General features: G+C 46.7%; 1 protein-coding gene across 1 annotated transcript in view; it reads left to right on the top strand.

Annotated features, from left to right (window-relative positions):
- TSPAN15 (tetraspanin 15) overlaps nt 1-17,300 on the top strand; it is a 62,444-nt gene that overhangs the window by 22,745 nt on the left and 22,399 nt on the right. Inside the window, exon 3 of the mRNA XM_077480625.1 lies at nt 13,171-13,245. Coding sequence (XP_077336751.1) covers nt 13,171-13,245 — 75 coding nt within the window. The remainder of the gene's footprint in view (nt 1-13,170; nt 13,246-17,300) is intronic.

Below are 17,300 nucleotides of genomic sequence, written 5' to 3'. Positions count from 1 at the left end.
TATATTAAAATTTGATTTGTGTGATTATAAGAAGTACTTTTTTTTTTTTTTTTTTTTTTTTTTTTTTAAATCCCGTCTCACCACTCTTGTTACTCTCTCTATAATAGGGATGTTGGTACTGTCATGTGTTTAATTTATTTGGAATTTAATGTCTAACCTCATTCTTGACTATGATGTTTAACATGTCATGCTTCAAAACTGCACCCGCTTGTGGAATGGCGACAAACTTTTACCCTTAAAAATCTCCATAGGCTTTTTTTTTTTATTACAGGGGATGTTTATATTCCTTGTAATAGGAATAAAAGTGACATTTTTTTGTTTTTTAAAGAACAGTGCAAAAAAATAAAAAAATAAAATAAAAATAAAGTAAACAAAAATATTTTTTTAAATTTTAAATGTTGTTTTTTTTAAAACGTTTAAAAAATTGTATAGGTTGCATGTTTTGAGTCAGAGGAGGTCTAGGGCTAGAATTATTGCTCTTGCTCTACCGATCGTGGTGATGTCTCACATATGTGGTTTGAACACTGTTTTCATATGCGGGCGCTACTCACATATGCATTCCCTTCTGCAGTTCAACGGGACGCATTAAAAAAAATAAAAAAAAATGTAAATAAAATATTTTTGTTTTACTATCTTTATTTTATTTTTTTTACACTGTTCTTTTAAAAAACAAAAAATTGTCACTTTTATTCCTATTACAAGGAATGTAAACATCCCCTGTAATAAAAAAAAAAAAAGCATGACATGACCTCTTAACCACTTGACCACTGGGCACTTAGACAACCTTAATAACCAGACCAATTTTCAGCTTTCGGTGCTCTCACATTTTGAATGACAATTACTCAGTCATGCAACACTGTACCCATATGAATTTTTTTTTTTCACACAAATGGAGCTTTTTTAATCACCGCTGGGTTTTTTTTTTTTTTTTTTTTGTGCTATAAAAGAAAAAAGACCGAAAATTCTGTTAACAGAAACAAAGAAAAAAATTTTTTATTTTATTTTTTTTTAATTTAGCAGATTAGTAATTATTTTTCTTCATAAATTTTGGCCAAAATTTATACTACTACATATCTTTGGTAACAATAAGTACAAATTGGTGGATATTATTTGGTCTTTGTGAAAGTTAGAGTCCACAAGCTATGGTGCCAATATCTGAAAAATTTATCACACCTGAAGTACTGACGGCCTATCTCATTTCTTACCATAATTTTAGACCCTAACATGCCAGAAAAGTACAAATACCCCACAAATAGTGATGGACGAACTTCCGACGGGACGTTTCGCGAACGCGAAATGCGAACGGACCCAAACGTTCGCGAAACCGACCGTTCGCCGCGGGCCCCATTGACTTCAATGGGAGGCGAACTTTGCAAACCTTCATGTCGAATTTGCGGCCACGTGGTAATTATTAGGGGGTAAAACGTAGTCCCACCATCTGGACAATGACATAATACATGTATGAGGTGAATTTGGGATCGATAACTACAAGCATTTTTATTTTATTTGGGAAATTGTTCTAACAATTCAGGACTATGGAGCTAATGAAGGCAATGGAGGAGAGGGAAGGTCAGGGACCAGGGTAGGCAAAGAAGAGGGTGCAGGAGATGATCACCAGCAGCGTGACATACCGGAATGACACATGCACCGTGATAGAGGCATCTGACAGCAGCACCGTAATACAGAGCACTGACAGCAGCACCGTGACATACAGCGCTGACAGCAGCACCGTGACATACAGCGCTGACAGCAGCACCGTGACATACAGCGCTGACAGCAGCACCGTGACATACAGCGCTGACAGCAGCACCGTGACATACAGCGCTGACAGCAGCACCGTGACATACAGCGCTGACAGCAGCACCGTGACATACAGCGCTGACAGCAGCACCGTGACATACAGCGCTGACAGCAGCACCGTGACATACAGCGCTGACAGCAGCACCGTGACATACAGCGCTGACAGCAGCACCGTGACATACAGCGCTGACAGCAGCACCGTGACATACAGCGCTGACAGCAGCACCGTGACATACAGCGCTGACAGCAGCACCGTGACATACAGCGCTGACAGCAGCACCGTGACATACAGCACTGACAGCAGCACCGTAAGCAGCCCCAGGAGGAAGTCAGCACAGCACAGGGATGGTGTGATCCCCTCATAATAAGAACCCCCAGGAGGAAGTCAGCACAGCACAGGGATGGTGTGATCCCCTCATAATAAGAACCCCCAGGAGGAAGTCAGCACAGCACAGGGATGGTGTGATCCCCTCATAATAAGAACCCCCAGGAGGAAGTCAGCACAGCACAGGGATAGTGTGATCCCTTCATAATAAGAACCCCCAGGAGGAAGTCAGCACAGCACAGGGATATCATAAGCAGCCCCAGTAGAAATATGACACCGCTCAACCTCTTCAAAGAGGAGGGTAGGGGCATATAGTACGGTGTGCTTTTTTGGGTCAAGGAAGTGAGCCAAATGAATTAAGAAGGTCTGTGTGCTTGATTAAAAAAATAGTTTATAGACATATACATGGTCTACTGGTCACATGTGTTGAATTCCTCCGAGATCCATGCCTCATTCATTTTTAGAAATGTGAGGTAGTTAACACTGTCGTGAGCTAGGCGAGTACGCTTATCGGTCACAATCCCCCCTGCTGCGCTGAACGTCCTTTCGGACAGGACACTGGATGAGGGGCAAGCCAACAGTTCGATTGCAAATTGGGCAAGCTCTGGCCAGAGGTCAAGCCTGCCCACCCAGTAGTCTAGGGGTTCATCACTCCTCAGAGCGTCCACATCGGCCGTTAACCCAATGTAGTCGGACACCTGACGGTCTAGGCGTTCCCTGATGCTGGATCCGGATGACACCTGTCGATGGGTCGGCTGAAAGAATGACCTCATATCCGAAGTCACCAACACATCTTCAAACCGGCCTCTTCTTGCAGGCGCTGTTGGATTGGTACCCGCAAATCCTTCTCTGGGAGTGGGAATTGCTCCTCTGCCAGCGCACGCAAAAGCAGAATGCAGCATTTCTCGAAGCAAGGCCTGGAAGTGCTGCATTCTGACAGCCCTCTGCGACGGCGGTAACATTTCCGCCATTTTGTGTTTGTACCGGGGGTCTAAGTACGTTGCCACCCAGTACTGGTCCTTGACCCTCATGCTTTTTATACGGGGGTCCCTATTAAAACACTGGAGCATGAAGGCCCCCATTTGCACTAAAGTGGAAGCGGTGTGGTGGCCTGGCTCCTGCTCATCATCCAGGATAATGTCGTCCTCTTCATTCTCCTCTCCCCATCCTCGCACAACAGGGATCCCAGAAAGGTTTAAAGCATGCTCTTCTTGCTCCTGCTCATCCGCCCCGGCACCATCCTCCTCTGACTCCTCATCAGACTCCTGTTGTTGACTTGTCTCAGATAGAGTAGCCCCCCCTGGGAATTCATCCAGCATTGCGACTTCCTCATCTTCCCGCTCCTGCTCCTCCACAGCCTGATCAATGACACGACGCAATGCACGCTCCAGAAAGAAGGCATAAGGTACCATGTCACTGATGGCGCCATGGCTGCGACTGACCAGTTTGGTGATCTCCTCAAATGGCCGCAGAAGTCTGCATGTGTCGCGCATGAGCAGCCACTGGCGCGGTGAAAAAAAACCCAGCTCCCCAGAACCGTTTCTTTCGCAGAGTTCATACAGGTAGACGTTAACTGCACGTTTCTGCTGGAGCAGCCTATCAAGCATATAGAAGGTTGAGTTCCATCGCGTCGGGCAATCGCAAATAAGACGTCTGACCGGCAGATGGTGTCGCCGCTGAATGTCAGCAAGGCGAGCCATGGCCGTGTAAGATCTTCTGAAATGGGCCGAGATTTTCCTTGCCTGCCGCAAGATGTCCTGGACCCCAGGGTATTTGACAAGGAATCGCTGCACGACCAAGTTTAAGACGTGTGCCATGCACGGCACGTGCGTGATTTTGCCCTGTTTCAATGCGCTAAGCAGATTGGCACCGTTGTCACACACCACTTTACCAACTGTCAAATTGAGCGGTGTTAGCCACTCATCTGCCTGTGAACGCAAAGCTGAAAGGAGTGCCGGGCCAGTGTGGCTCTTTGCTTCCAGGCACAACAGACGCAGCACGGCATGGCAACGTCTCACCTGGCATGTGGAATAGGTTCTGGGGAGCTTGGGCGGTGCAGTGGAAGAGACGCTAGCAGCGGAAAAGGAGGAGGCAGCTGAGGAGGAGAGGGAGGAGGATGGAGTAGGAGGAGGAGAAGAAGAGTCAGGCCTGCATGCAATCCGTGGCGGTAAAACCAAATCTACACGGGTGCCACGGGTTACATGCTTGACGGCCGTCAGAAGGTTCACCCAGTGGGCAGTAAAACTGATATACCTTCCCTGCCCGTGTTTGCTAGACCACGTGTCTGTGGTCAGATGTATCTTGGCACCGACACTGTGTGCCAGAGATACATTCACTTGCCGCTGAACATGGCCATATAGCTCTGGGATGCCCTTCTCTGAGAAATACTTCCTTCCTGGGACCTTCCATTGTGGTGTTCCAATGGCCACAAATTTGCGAAAGGCCTCCGAGTCCACCAGTTTATATGGCAGTAGTTGGCGGGCTATGAGTTCTGACAAGCCAGCCGCCAACCGTTGGGCAAGAGGGTTATCCGGCATCATCATTTTTTTACGCTCAAACATTAGGCCCACGGAAGCCTGCCTTTTTGCAGAAAAATGTGAGCTTGGCGTGATGGAAGGTGGAGTGGAGGACAATTGTGAGGAGAGAGGAGAAGGAGAAGTAGAAGACGAGGCTGGACGGTGAGAGCCTGCAGTGTGGCTTTGTGTGTTCCGTTGCTCCCACTGGGCTCGGTGATGGCTGCTCATGTGCCTTCTTAAGGCGGTCGTCCCTAGGTGAGTATTGGGCTTACCGCGACTAACGCGTTGACTGCAAAGATTGCAGATGGCAACGCTATTGTCAGCAGCGGACACGTTAAAAAAAGCCCACACTGCGGAGCCATGTGCCGGTGTCCTGGGAGCGCCAGATGTGACCGTACATGGTCGATGACTCGCTCCTGATACATTTGCAGTCTGCTTTGTCCCTGCTGTGCAATGTAAGTCATTGCTGCTTCTCCTCCCTATCTGCTGGTCCATATCTCCCTCTGAACTCCCCTCCTCTTCCTCTCTTGTGGGCACCCACGTGACATCACTAGACACGTCATCATCAACGTCACCTTCCCCACCGCTATAAGTAGAGATCTCGGAGTAGGCAGCAACACCGGGGACCAACCTCCTCCTTGGGCTGATCTGGGTACTGGCGTCAGACTGCTGAGTAGCGCTTGTTGCTACCTCCTCTTCCTGATCCAATACCAAGAGTGGCTGCGCATCAGAAATGTCCTCTTGATATGGATCGGAAAATAATTCCAGTGACTCAAGCGGAAGGTATGTGGTGGTGGTGGTGGTGGTCGTGTTGTTGGTGGTAGTGTCTTTGGGGGTGCACATAGCAGAGAGTGAAGAAGAGGGTGCAGATCGAGAGGATGAGGAGGGTGCAGAAGAGTAAGGCTGAGCGAGCCACTCAACCAAGTCTGGTGCATCCTTTAAAGTAATTGAACGCACCTTCTGCAACTTCCCACTTTGGCTCAAGCCTGTTGCTCCTGCCCTACCCCTACCACCCCTGCGGAAGGGCCTGCCTCTTCCTCTGCATGTCATTTTTTAAATGACCCTGTGACAAAACTCTTAGTCCCTATACCGCTGAAGGACTGCTGCAGTATAGGTGAGCGGTCAGCAGTGGTGCACGTCAACCCTATCTATTGTGGACCTATAGCGGTCCTTACAGAACAGCAGACTGTACCACACTCAAGCCTATGTACCGTAGCACCCTATACCAAGTTACCAGTCCTTATAAGAACTTTTGTGGACCAAGCAGGTTGTGTATTAGTGTTTAGCAGACTGTACGTCAGTCCCTATACCGCTGAAGGACTGCTGCAGTATAGGGCAGCGGTCAGCAGTGGTGCACGTCAACCCTATCTATTGTGGACCGATAGCGGTCCTTACAGAACAGCAGACTGTACCGCACTCAAGCCTATGTACCGTAGCACCCTATACCAAGTTACCAGTCCTTATAAGAACTTTTGTGGACCAAGCAGGTTGTGTATTAGTGTTTAGCAGACTGTACGTCAGTCCCTATACCGCTGAAGGACTGCTGCAGTATAGGGCAGCGGTCAGCAGTGGTGCACGTCAACCCTATCTATTGTGGACCGATAGCGGTCCTTACAGAACAGCAGACTGTACCGCACTCAAGCCTATGTACCGTAGCACCCTATACCAAGTTACCAGTCCTTATAAGAACTTTTGTGGAACAAGCAGGTTGTGTGTTAGTGATTAGCAGACTGTACGTCAGTCCCTATACCGCTGAAGGACTGCTGCAGTATAGGTGAGCGGTCAGCAGTGGTGCACGTCAACCCTATCTATTGTGGACCGATAGCGGTCCTTACAGAACAGCAGACTGTACCGCACTCAAGCCTATGTACCGTAGCACCCTATACCAAGTTACCAGTCCTTATAAGAACTTTTGTGGAACAAGCAGGTTGTGTGTTAGTGATTAGCAGACTGTACGTCAGTCCCTATACCGCTGAAGGACTGCTGCAGTATAGGGCAGCGGTCAGCAGTGGTGCACGTCAACCCTATCTATTGTGGACCGATAGCGGTCCTTACAGAACAGCAGACTGTACCGCACTCAAGCCTATGTACCGTAGCACCCTATACCAAGTTACCAGTCCTTATAAGAACTTTTGTGGAACAAGCAGGTTGTGTGTTAGTGATTAGCAGACTGTACGTCAGTCCCTATACCGCTGAAGGACTGCTGCAGTATAGGTGAGCGGTCAGCAGTGGTGCACGTCAACCCTATCTATTGTGGACCGATAGCGGTCCTTACAGAACAGCAGACTGTACCGCACTCAAGCCTATGTACCGTAGCACCCTATACCAAGTTACCAGTCCTTATAAGAACTTTTGTGGACCAAGCAGGTTGTGTATTAGTGTTTAGCAGACTGTACGTCAGTCCCTATACCGCTGAAGGACTGCTGCAGTATAGGGCAGCGGTCAGCAGTGGTGCACGTCAACCCTATCTATTGTGGACCGATAGCGGTCCTTACAGAACAGCAGACTGTACCGCACTCAAGCCTATGTACCGTAGCACCCTATACCAAGTTACCAGTCCTTATAAGAACTTTTGTGGAACAAGCAGGTTGTGTGTTAGTGATTAGCAGACTGTACGTCAGTCCCTATACCGCTGAAGGACTGCTGCAGTATAGGGCAGCGGTCAGCAGTGGTGCACGTCAACCCTATCTATTGTGGACCGATAGCGGTCCTTACAGAACAGCAGACTGTACCGCACTCAAGCCTATGTACCGTAGCACCCTATACCAAGTTACCAGTCCTTATAAGAACTTTTGTGGAACAAGCAGGTTGTGTGTTAGTGATTAGCAGACTGTACGTCAGTCCCTATACCGCTGAAGGACTGCTGCAGTATAGGTGAGCGGTCAGCAGTGGTGCACGTCAACCCTATCTATTGTGGACCGATAGCGGTCCTTACAGAACAGCAGACTGTACCGCACTCAAGCCTATGTACCGTAGCACCCTATACCAAGTTACCAGTCCTTATAAGAACTTTTGTGGACCAAGCAGGTTGTGTATTAGTGTTTAGCAGACTGTACGTCAGTCCCTATACCGCTGAAGGACTGCTGCAGTATAGGGCAGCGGTCAGCAGTGGTGCACGTCAACCCTATCTATTGTGGACCGATAGCGGTCCTTACAGAACAGCAGACTGTACCGCACTCAAGCCTATGTACCGTAGCACCCTATACCAAGTTACCAGTCCTTATAAGAACTTTTGTGGAACAAGCAGGTTGTGTGTTAGTGATTAGCAGACTGTACGTCAGTCCCTATACCGCTGAAGGACTGCTGCAGTATAGGTGAGCGGTCAGCAGTGGTGCACGTCAACCCTATCTATTGTGGACCGATAGCGGTCCTTACAGAACAGCAGACTGTACCGCACTCAAGCCTATGTACCGTAGCACCCTATACCAAGTTACCAGTCCTTATAAGAACTTTTGTGGAACAAGCAGGTTGTGTGTTAGTGATTAGCAGACTGTACGTCAGTCCCTATACCGCTGAAGGACTGCTGCAGTATAGGTGAGCGGTCAGCAGTGGTGCACGTCAACCCTATCTATTGTGGACCGATAGCGGTCCTTACAGAACAGCAGACTGTACCGCACTCAAGCCTATGTACCGTAGCACCCTATACCAAGTTACCAGTCCTTATAAGAACTTTTGTGGACCAAGCAGGTTGTGTATTAGTGTTTAGCAGACTGTACGTCAGTCCCTATACCGCTGAAGGACTGCTGCAGTATAGGGCAGCGGTCAGCAGTGGTGCACGTCAACCCTATCTATTGTGGACCGATAGCGGTCCTTACAGAACAGCAGACTGTACCGCACTCAAGCCTATGTACCGTAGCACCCTATACCAAGTTACCAGTCCTTATAAGAACTTTTGTGGAACAAGCAGGTTGTGTGTTAGTGATTAGCAGACTGTACGTCAGTCCCTATACCGCTGAAGGACTGCTGCAGTATAGGGCAGCGGTCAGCAGTGGTGCACGTCAACCCTATCTATTGTGGACCGATAGCGGTCCTTACAGAACAGCAGACTGTACCGCACTCAAGCCTATGTACCGTAGCACCCTATACCAAGTTACCAGTCCTTATAAGAACTTTTGTGGAACAAGCAGGTTGTGTGTTAGTGATTAGCAGACTGTACGTCAGTCCCTATACCGCTGAAGGACTGCTGCAGTATAGGTGAGCGGTCAGCAGTGGTGCACGTCAACCCTATCTATTGTGGACCGATAGCGGTCCTTACAGAACAGCAGACTGTACCGCACTCAAGCCTATGTACCGTAGCACCCTATACCAAGTTACCAGTCCTTATAAGAACTTTTGTGGACCAAGCAGGTTGTGTATTAGTGTTTAGCAGACTGTACGTCAGTCCCTATACCGCTGAAGGACTGCTGCAGTATAGGGCAGCGGTCAGCAGTGGTGCACGTCAACCCTATCTATTGTGGACCGATAGCGGTCCTTACAGAACAGCAGACTGTACCGCACTCAAGCCTATGTACCGTAGCACCCTATACCAAGTTACCAGTCCTTATAAGAACTTTTGTGGAACAAGCAGGTTGTGTGTTAGTGATTAGCAGACTGTACGTCAGTCCCTATACCGCTGAAGGACTGCTGCAGTATAGGGCAGCGGTCAGCAGTGGTGCACGTCAACCCTATCTATTGTGGACCGATAGCGGTCCTTACAGAACAGCAGACTGTACCGCACTCAAGCCTATGTACCGTAGCACCCTATACCAAGTTACCAGTCCTTATAAGAACTTTTGTGGAACAAGTGAGTTGTGAATGTTTAGCAGACTGCAGCAGAAGGGCAGCAGTCAAGTATAATATCCTTTCTATATTTGGAAGAAAGAATATTATACATGTACAAGCCTATTACTGTACCACTGATACCAGTCCTGAAAAGAACCTTTGTGGAACTAATAATAACAGCAAGTCTTTAAAATTACCCTCACTGCCTGACAACACTGCTTCCTTCCTGTCCCTATACAAATTGGCAAAAAAAGAGAACGATTAGTGGTTACTGGAACAGCTCTTTTGTGGACCTTGATAGTAACAGCTAATGATGATGATGATGATGATGATGAAAGACTAATCTGGCTGTCCCTGTAGCATACACCGTCCTTTCCCTTTCTCTAAACTAACAAAAGACACTCAGGCTGCTGCAAGAATCAGCAGCACAGCAAACCTATCAACACCTAACACCTATACCAGTCCTGAAAAGAACTTTTGTGTACCAAATAGCTAGTGGTTTATCTCTCCCTACTCCACACAGGAACCTGTCCCTATCTTAACAGAAGAAAGAATGTAAAATGGCCACCGGATCGGGTGTATTTATAGGTTAGGGGGAATGTACAAGTGTCCATGTGCTGTCATGTCTCAATTGGCTGTCCTGTATCACATGATAAACGTGTCACCAAAGGTTAAAGTTCTTGTATACATTAAACACGTAAGTCCGCCGCGGCGAACGACGGAAAAAGGCGTTCGAACGTGCGGACCGCGAATGTCGGAAATTCGCCGCGAAACGACCGCCGGGCGAACCGTTCGGCCATCACTACCCACAAATGACCCCCTTTTGTAAAGAAGACATTCCAACGTATTTAGTAAGAGGCATGACGAGTTTTTTTTTTCCCCATAATTCTTTGCAAAATCAAGATTTTTTTATTTTTTTTTCCTATTTATTTATTTTGCATTATCAGGTTATTTCTCACACAGAGCATATGCATACCACAAATGACACCCCAAAACACATTCTGCTATTCCTCCCAAGTATAGCAATACCACATGTGTGAGACTTTTACGCAGCATGGCCACATACGGAGGCCCAACATGCAGGGCGCGCCACCAGGCGTTCTGGAGCACCCAGGACAATTCTGACATTTCTCTCCTACATGTAAATATCATTTATTTGCTAGAAAATTACATAGAACCCCAAAACATTATATGTTTTGTTTTTTTGTTTTTTTTAGCAAAGACCCTAGAGAATACAATGGTGGTTGTTGCAACTTTTTATCTCACACGGTATTTGCACAGCAATTTTTCGAACGAGTGTTTTTTTTGGGGAAAAAAAAAATGTTTTGTGCTTTAAAAAAAAAAAAAGCAGTAAAGTTAGCCCAATGTTTTTGCATAATGTGAAAGATGAATTTACGCCGAGTAAATGGATACCTAACCTGTCACCCTTCAAAATTGCACACGCTCGTGGAATGGCGCCAGACGTTGCTACTTAAAAATCCCCATAGGCGACGCTTTACATTTTTTTTTTTTTTTTTTTTTTTTTTTTTTTTTTTTTTTACTGGTTACATGTTTTGAGTTACAGAAAAGGGCTAGGGCCAAAATTATTGCTCTTGCTCTAACGTTCGCAGCGATACCTCACATGTGTGGTTTGAACGTGGTTTTCATATGTGGGCGGGACTTGTGTAATGCGTTCGCTTCTGCATGTGAGCACATGGGGACAACGGCACTTTAAAAAAAAATTTTTATTTTTTTTTTTTTTTATGGTTCATTTTACTTTTATTTTAGTTTGACATTATTTTTCCCCAAAAATTTTCAATTTTTTGATCACTTTTTTTATTCCATTACAAGGAATGTAAACATCCCTTGTAATAGGAATATGGCATGACAGGTCCTCTTTACAGTGAGCTATGGGTTCAGTAAGACCCCACATCTCACCTCTAGGCTGGGAAGTCTGAAATAATAAAAAAAAAAAAAGAAATAAATTAAAAAAAAAAAACGATTCTGGCTTTGATTGTATTGGCGAGTTGGTAGAAGCACTGGAGGGCGGCGGGAGGGGGGATGTCCCCTCTCGCCTCCTGTAAGAACGATCAAGCCGTGGAACAACCTCTATGATCATTCTTATGGTGTAGAGAATCGCCGGCTGAAAAAGCTGATATCGGAATAAATAGATTCTCCTACTCCTCCTGAGTACGGCAATATCACATGTGTGAGACTTCCACAGCCTGGCCACATACAGAGGCTGAGCACAGCCGAGCATGGCTGGGTATCACCGAGTATTGCATGGTATCACCGACTATGGCTGGGTATGTCAATTTATTGCTGGGTATTGCAGATTATTGCAGGGCATCACAGGGTATTGGCAGGGCATTGCTGGGTATTGCAGGGAATTGAGGGGTTAATGGTGAGAAGCACTGTGGGCACTGCAGATCCAGCCCACAGTGCTGCTGACACAGATCTCTCCCCTCTCACTGTACCGACCGGTACAGAGAGGGGAGGGAGAAACCGGCGTCATGTTATGTTTGTTTACAAGTGATCGCTCCGTCATTTGATGGATCGTTCACGTGGTAAACAGCGGCGATGAGCGTCCGTTTACCGTGATCCATAATGCGCCGGGCCCTATGGACCCGGTGGCCACGGATGCTCTCGAGTGCGCGCCCCAGGGGGGCGCGTGAGAGCGGAATTCTGGGAGGACGTTATAGTACATCGTCCCAGAGTTAAGCAACTGCCCTGTAGCCGTCATTCGGCTATGGGCCGGTTGTTAAGTGGTTAAATATGAGATGTGGGGTCAAAAAGACCTCACATCTCATATTTACACTAAAATGCAATAAAATAAATGTAAAAAATTGTCATAAAAAAAATTGCCTTTTTAAGAGCTATGAGCACAAGTGACGTTTTGCCATTTTTAAATGGTATGGAGACGGGTGGGGGCCATCTCCCCGCTCACTCGTCTCCATGCCAATGAAGGAGCAACATCCGATTGCCTCCTGGCCGCCGATAAAAGTCATCTTGTGGCGAATCCGCCACCGAGACCACTTTTATCTGAAAGCGAACCGCCAGCCAAAGACGAGGATACTGGGGTTATGGCAGCTAACTGCTGCCATATCAACGATATTCCTCGTCCATAAGTGGTTAAACAGCCTTGCGGACAGTGAGGTAAGCGTGTGTAGAATAAATGGAAAGCTGGATTATTTTTGCAAAATACATTAATGCTATGTTGGTACATAGGGGAGCTGAAATTTAGAAAAAAGAAGTGAACAAAGGTGAACTTGGCCTTTTAAGGCAGTGACCTAAATCTGTTCAGTTTTATATTTACTTGTAAGTTTGTGCCCTCTATAATCTGAACGTGGCTAACGAGTTTTACCAGGAGGGAGACTCGTGAGGTAAAACTTTTTTTTTATCCTATATTTCCAGTCATTGTAGAATAAAAGGGTTGCTGTTTGTACTGACCGGAATACCCCTTCACACTGACATAGGCTTTGTCTTGTCTAATGTCTTCACCAGAAAAAAACACAGTTACTGCCACCACTCCGAGTCAGTCCCCAAGGCAATAGGGGTTTTCCGTACCTTCAACAAAAAATGGAAAGCCCCATCTGTTATACGATCGTTAAAGTGTATGTGTGTGTATATGTGTGTGTGTGTGTGTGTATATATATATATATATATATATATATATATATATATATATATATATATATATATATATATATATATATATATATATATATATATATATATATATAAAAAAAATAATTTTTTTTTTGTTATTTTTCTTCTTTCTGTCTTCAGTTCATGTATACATTGGGGGTCTGCCTTCTCCTGGAGCTCACTGGCGGGATCGTCGCCCTGCTATTCAGAAACCAGGTAAGACATTGTTTAATGATGTTTAATCTGCTTATATTTTGCCTTCCCAAAACCCCATCAATATGCTAATTGGTGGGTGTGTGTGTGTGGTTTGTTTATTTACCAGCCAACCCCCCCAGGAAAAAAAAAAAGTACTGCTAGCCTCCCTGACCAAAGCCCAAAGCCGAGAAGCTGCCCTGCTGGTTACTGAGCACAGGCGGCTTGTACCATTCAGAGAACACTTTGCATTTTCTCAATAAATGCAAAGCATTCTCTACTTGGATGAGATGGGACAGTGACTTTACAAACTACATCTTGTCCAATTATTAGAGAACGCTTTGAATTCATTGAACATGCAAAGCATCCTCCTATATGGCACCCATGTCAAGTGAGCAACCTCCTGTGTTCAAAATGCAGCAGGGCAGCCACTTGGCACAGGACCCAGAAACTAGCAGTGATTTACTGTGGTTATGGCACATGCATACTTGCATTGGCCTGAGCTAAACTAATGTGAATATGCAAAAATATCAATAACTGAATTGTGGCTTTAACAACTTGATGACCACCCACCGCAGATCTATTGCAGCAGGGCGGCCGCTCTGCACCAGATCACATACAACTCCCCCGCTGTGATTAGACACAAACCCAGACACATCCGCTTGGCCACTTTAAACTGTAGGTTTAGTGTGGGCGACTGAGGGTGTACCAAGATGGCCATGACGTAACGTCACTTCCATTAAGAAATCTGACGGGTCGCCTAATCTGATGGAACACACTATAACACACATAAATACAGTGCTTGCAAACATACTGAATAAAAGGGTGCTTCAATCCAAAGTGAACAGAAGAAAAATGCTTGAAAAACGTCAGGTGCACAACACCCTCTTATGTGTCCACACTCACCAGATCCACGTGACCCCAACCCCCCCCCCCCCCAGCTTTTCAGTCTGGTGGGTCGGTTTAGGCTTGGTATGGATGTCTTTTAGGATGGTGTGTGTGGAAAGCCAGGTCAGCAGATCCAGGATTCCTCAATGAAGAGTTTGAGCCAGATAGACATGTACCCAGAAGTAAAAATAGAACTAATAGTGAAGTACGATCCTAAAATTGATTTATTTAAACAAAAGATGGGTCCTTACACAAAGAGGTATTATAACAAGCATTAAGCATGGAACAGGGGGCGTGTCCGACTTCCGGTATGTGAAGACCTGTTCCTGAGAGCTCCTGATCACGCCAAAATCCTTACCTTATCCTTTCCAGCCTGAGAACCAGGTTCGCCCCGCTAAGCAGTGGAATCAATCTGGTGACAAGCCCGCAGACCGTCTGGCCAGATTTGCACACGAGGCCAGCCAAGATGGCGCCCCGGCGGCTGCAGGGACACACAGCGCAGCGGAGCTGAATGGACACCTGGGAACAGAGGGGGATCCAGACTGGCCTGATCTCACGGATCCTTTGGCTACTCCCCTCCCATCCCCTTCACCTGATGCAGAGGAAGGAGGCTCCGGTGCACAGGTAAAAGAACCCACGCTGGCTCAAATTATGGACACTATTAAAAGCTGCCATGCGGCGCTATCTACCTAGATAGAAACCATCCGAGTGGACTTTGCTATACTGAAAGATGATGTCCAGAAAATCAGGCAGAGGGTCAGTGAGGCAGAGCAGCGCATTAGCACAGTGGAAGAGGACCTCAATCCATTAATGGTGCAGGTGAGAGACACTGCGGCGGACTACAAGTCCCAGGAGGCCAAATTGGGGGACATTGAGGACCGCCTTCGGAGGAATAACCTCCGCTTCTTGGGGGAAGGATCCGAGGGATCCCAGAAGAATCCGAGGGAAAGCAGGCAGAAGATTTTCTGTTATCCGGGCTTAAGCAAACCTTTGGCACAGACTGCTTCTCTCACCTCTTTGCTATTGAGAGGGCTCATAGAGTCCCATTGAGAGCACAACAACCTGGCAGATATCCTAGACCCATACTAGCTCGCTTTCTCTACTTCAGAGATAAAGAAGCCATATTACGCAAGGCCCGCAACATGCCTGAGATACTGTACAACAACAACCGAATAACTATTTTCCCTGACTTCTCGGCTGCGACACAGAAGCAGAGGGCAGCCTTTCAAAGTGTGAAAATGAGGCTGAGGGAACGCAGCCTTCCATACAGCATGCTGTACCCGGCCAGATTACGTGTGGTTCAGGGAGGGAAAACGCAGTTCTTTACATCACCCAGGGAGGCTAACAACTGGATCGAATCCTTGGGCCCAGCTTGATGAACACTGGCATACATATTGTGGAACCGGAGTGTGGCGAAAGATATCCAGTAAACGTTTACCTGACAACTTGCATACCAGAAAGTTCACAATGTACTGACACTTGAAGTATTACTACACTTTTACTACAATTATTACACTGTAGATTCGGCCTGGCAGGCTGGGAGTTATCCTGCTAGCGACGAGGTCTGTACTTTGCTCTTTTGGAAACACATACCCACCCTTGATTGCCCGGTCCGGCTGGACTGGGAGTATTCCCCTCTCAGGGGTGAACATGTCTATTGGTTCGCAGTTTGGGGTACAGGCTTGTGGGTTGTTTGGGCCTATGGGCAGGGTGGGGGGAGGGGGAAGTTCTGATCCTCGGTTGTGGATCACGGTTTACTGCAGATGGTTCTCGTGACTTTTTTTTATAACATGTTCGTATTGTGGTGTTTGATTATGCCTCCCCTATTTTGGGGGGCGTTGTTACTACTGCTCTATAATGCACTGGGAGGCGTGGGGGGGGGGGTGGGGGGGGATGCTCTGTCTGCTTTATGGGGATCCCAGGCACACCCTTCATGGATGCTGTCATGCTCCTTACTTGTTGATTATAGTACTCGCTCACCATGCAATCTCTTAAATTGATATCGTGGAATGTGAGAGGCCTCAACTTCAAGATTAAACATGCCTTAGTATTCAAATATATCCAAAAACATAACCCAAGTATAATCTTTCTCCAGGAAACACACCTGACGGGATCTAAGACATTGGCCCTTCACAGGGCTTTTGTGGGCAGGGCATTCCACTCTACGTACTCCAATTATGCCAGAGGGGTTTCGGTCTTGGTTTCCAAGACCTTACTGTGCCATACCAAGATAGTCAAAACTGATCCTATGGGTAGGTTTGTGGTTCTGGTATTGGAATTGGACAACAGAGTGTATACGTTTTTATAGCTGTGTACATTCCCCCCCCCTTTTACTATAGAAATATGGGGAATAATAATGGATGCTGCCCTCCGAGTTGCAGAGGGTCCCATTATTCTTGCTGGGGTCATGAATGTGGTGCTCTCAACTGATACAGACAGATTTGGTATGACGCCTAAACATGGTTCCCCATTAGCTCAGTGTATTGGGTCATATAACCTGGTGGAGGCCTGGAGGTGGAAAAACCCACATGTTAGAGCTTATTCTTGTCACTCCACCACGTTTAATACTCTTTCTAGGATTGATTTATGTTTTGTGTCCAATGAGTTATTGCCGAGAGTGCTGGAGGCCCAATATCTACCTCGTGCTGTCTCGGGCCACTCCCCACTTCTGGTCACCTTTGACATGGAGAGACCGAAAGGGTATGTGGTGTGGAGGTTGAGCCCATTGTGGCTCAAGGAGGAAAGTTTCGAGAGGTCTACGCAGACGTCTATTCGTGACTTCTGGGTGGACAACCGAGCAGAGGTGTCTGTTGGAATCACCTGGGATGCGTTTAAGGCCACACTTAGGGGCTCCGTTGCTGGGGTTATTAAACAACTTAGATCAGGCAGTGGAAACTCCTGGATGCGGAAAGGAAAGTGACAGATGCAGAGGTGGACTACATAGCAAACCCCAATTCAGATACATATAGAAGTTGGAAGGAAGGGGTGCGCCACTTAGATCTTGTATTAGTAGAAAAAACCCGGAAAAAACTCTTATACCAGGCGCAGCGCATATTCGAATTTGGTAATAAGAATAGTAGCCTGATGGCATACCTGGCCCACTCACAGCAGACCCCAGCTTCTATCCCACGTATATATGAAAAGCATGGGACCCTGTGTACCACACAAACAGAAATGGTGAATGCGTTTGT

Source organism: Lithobates pipiens, unplaced genomic scaffold (assembly GCF_037356315.1).
Source record: "Lithobates pipiens isolate NorthernLeopardFrog02 unplaced genomic scaffold, aLitPip1_a1.2 Scaffold_1, whole genome shotgun sequence".
Taxonomy (NCBI): domain Eukaryota; kingdom Metazoa; phylum Chordata; class Amphibia; order Anura; family Ranidae; genus Lithobates; species Lithobates pipiens.
The sequence above is the reverse complement of the archived record's forward strand: the minus strand, read 5'-3'. Positions and strand labels throughout refer to the sequence as shown.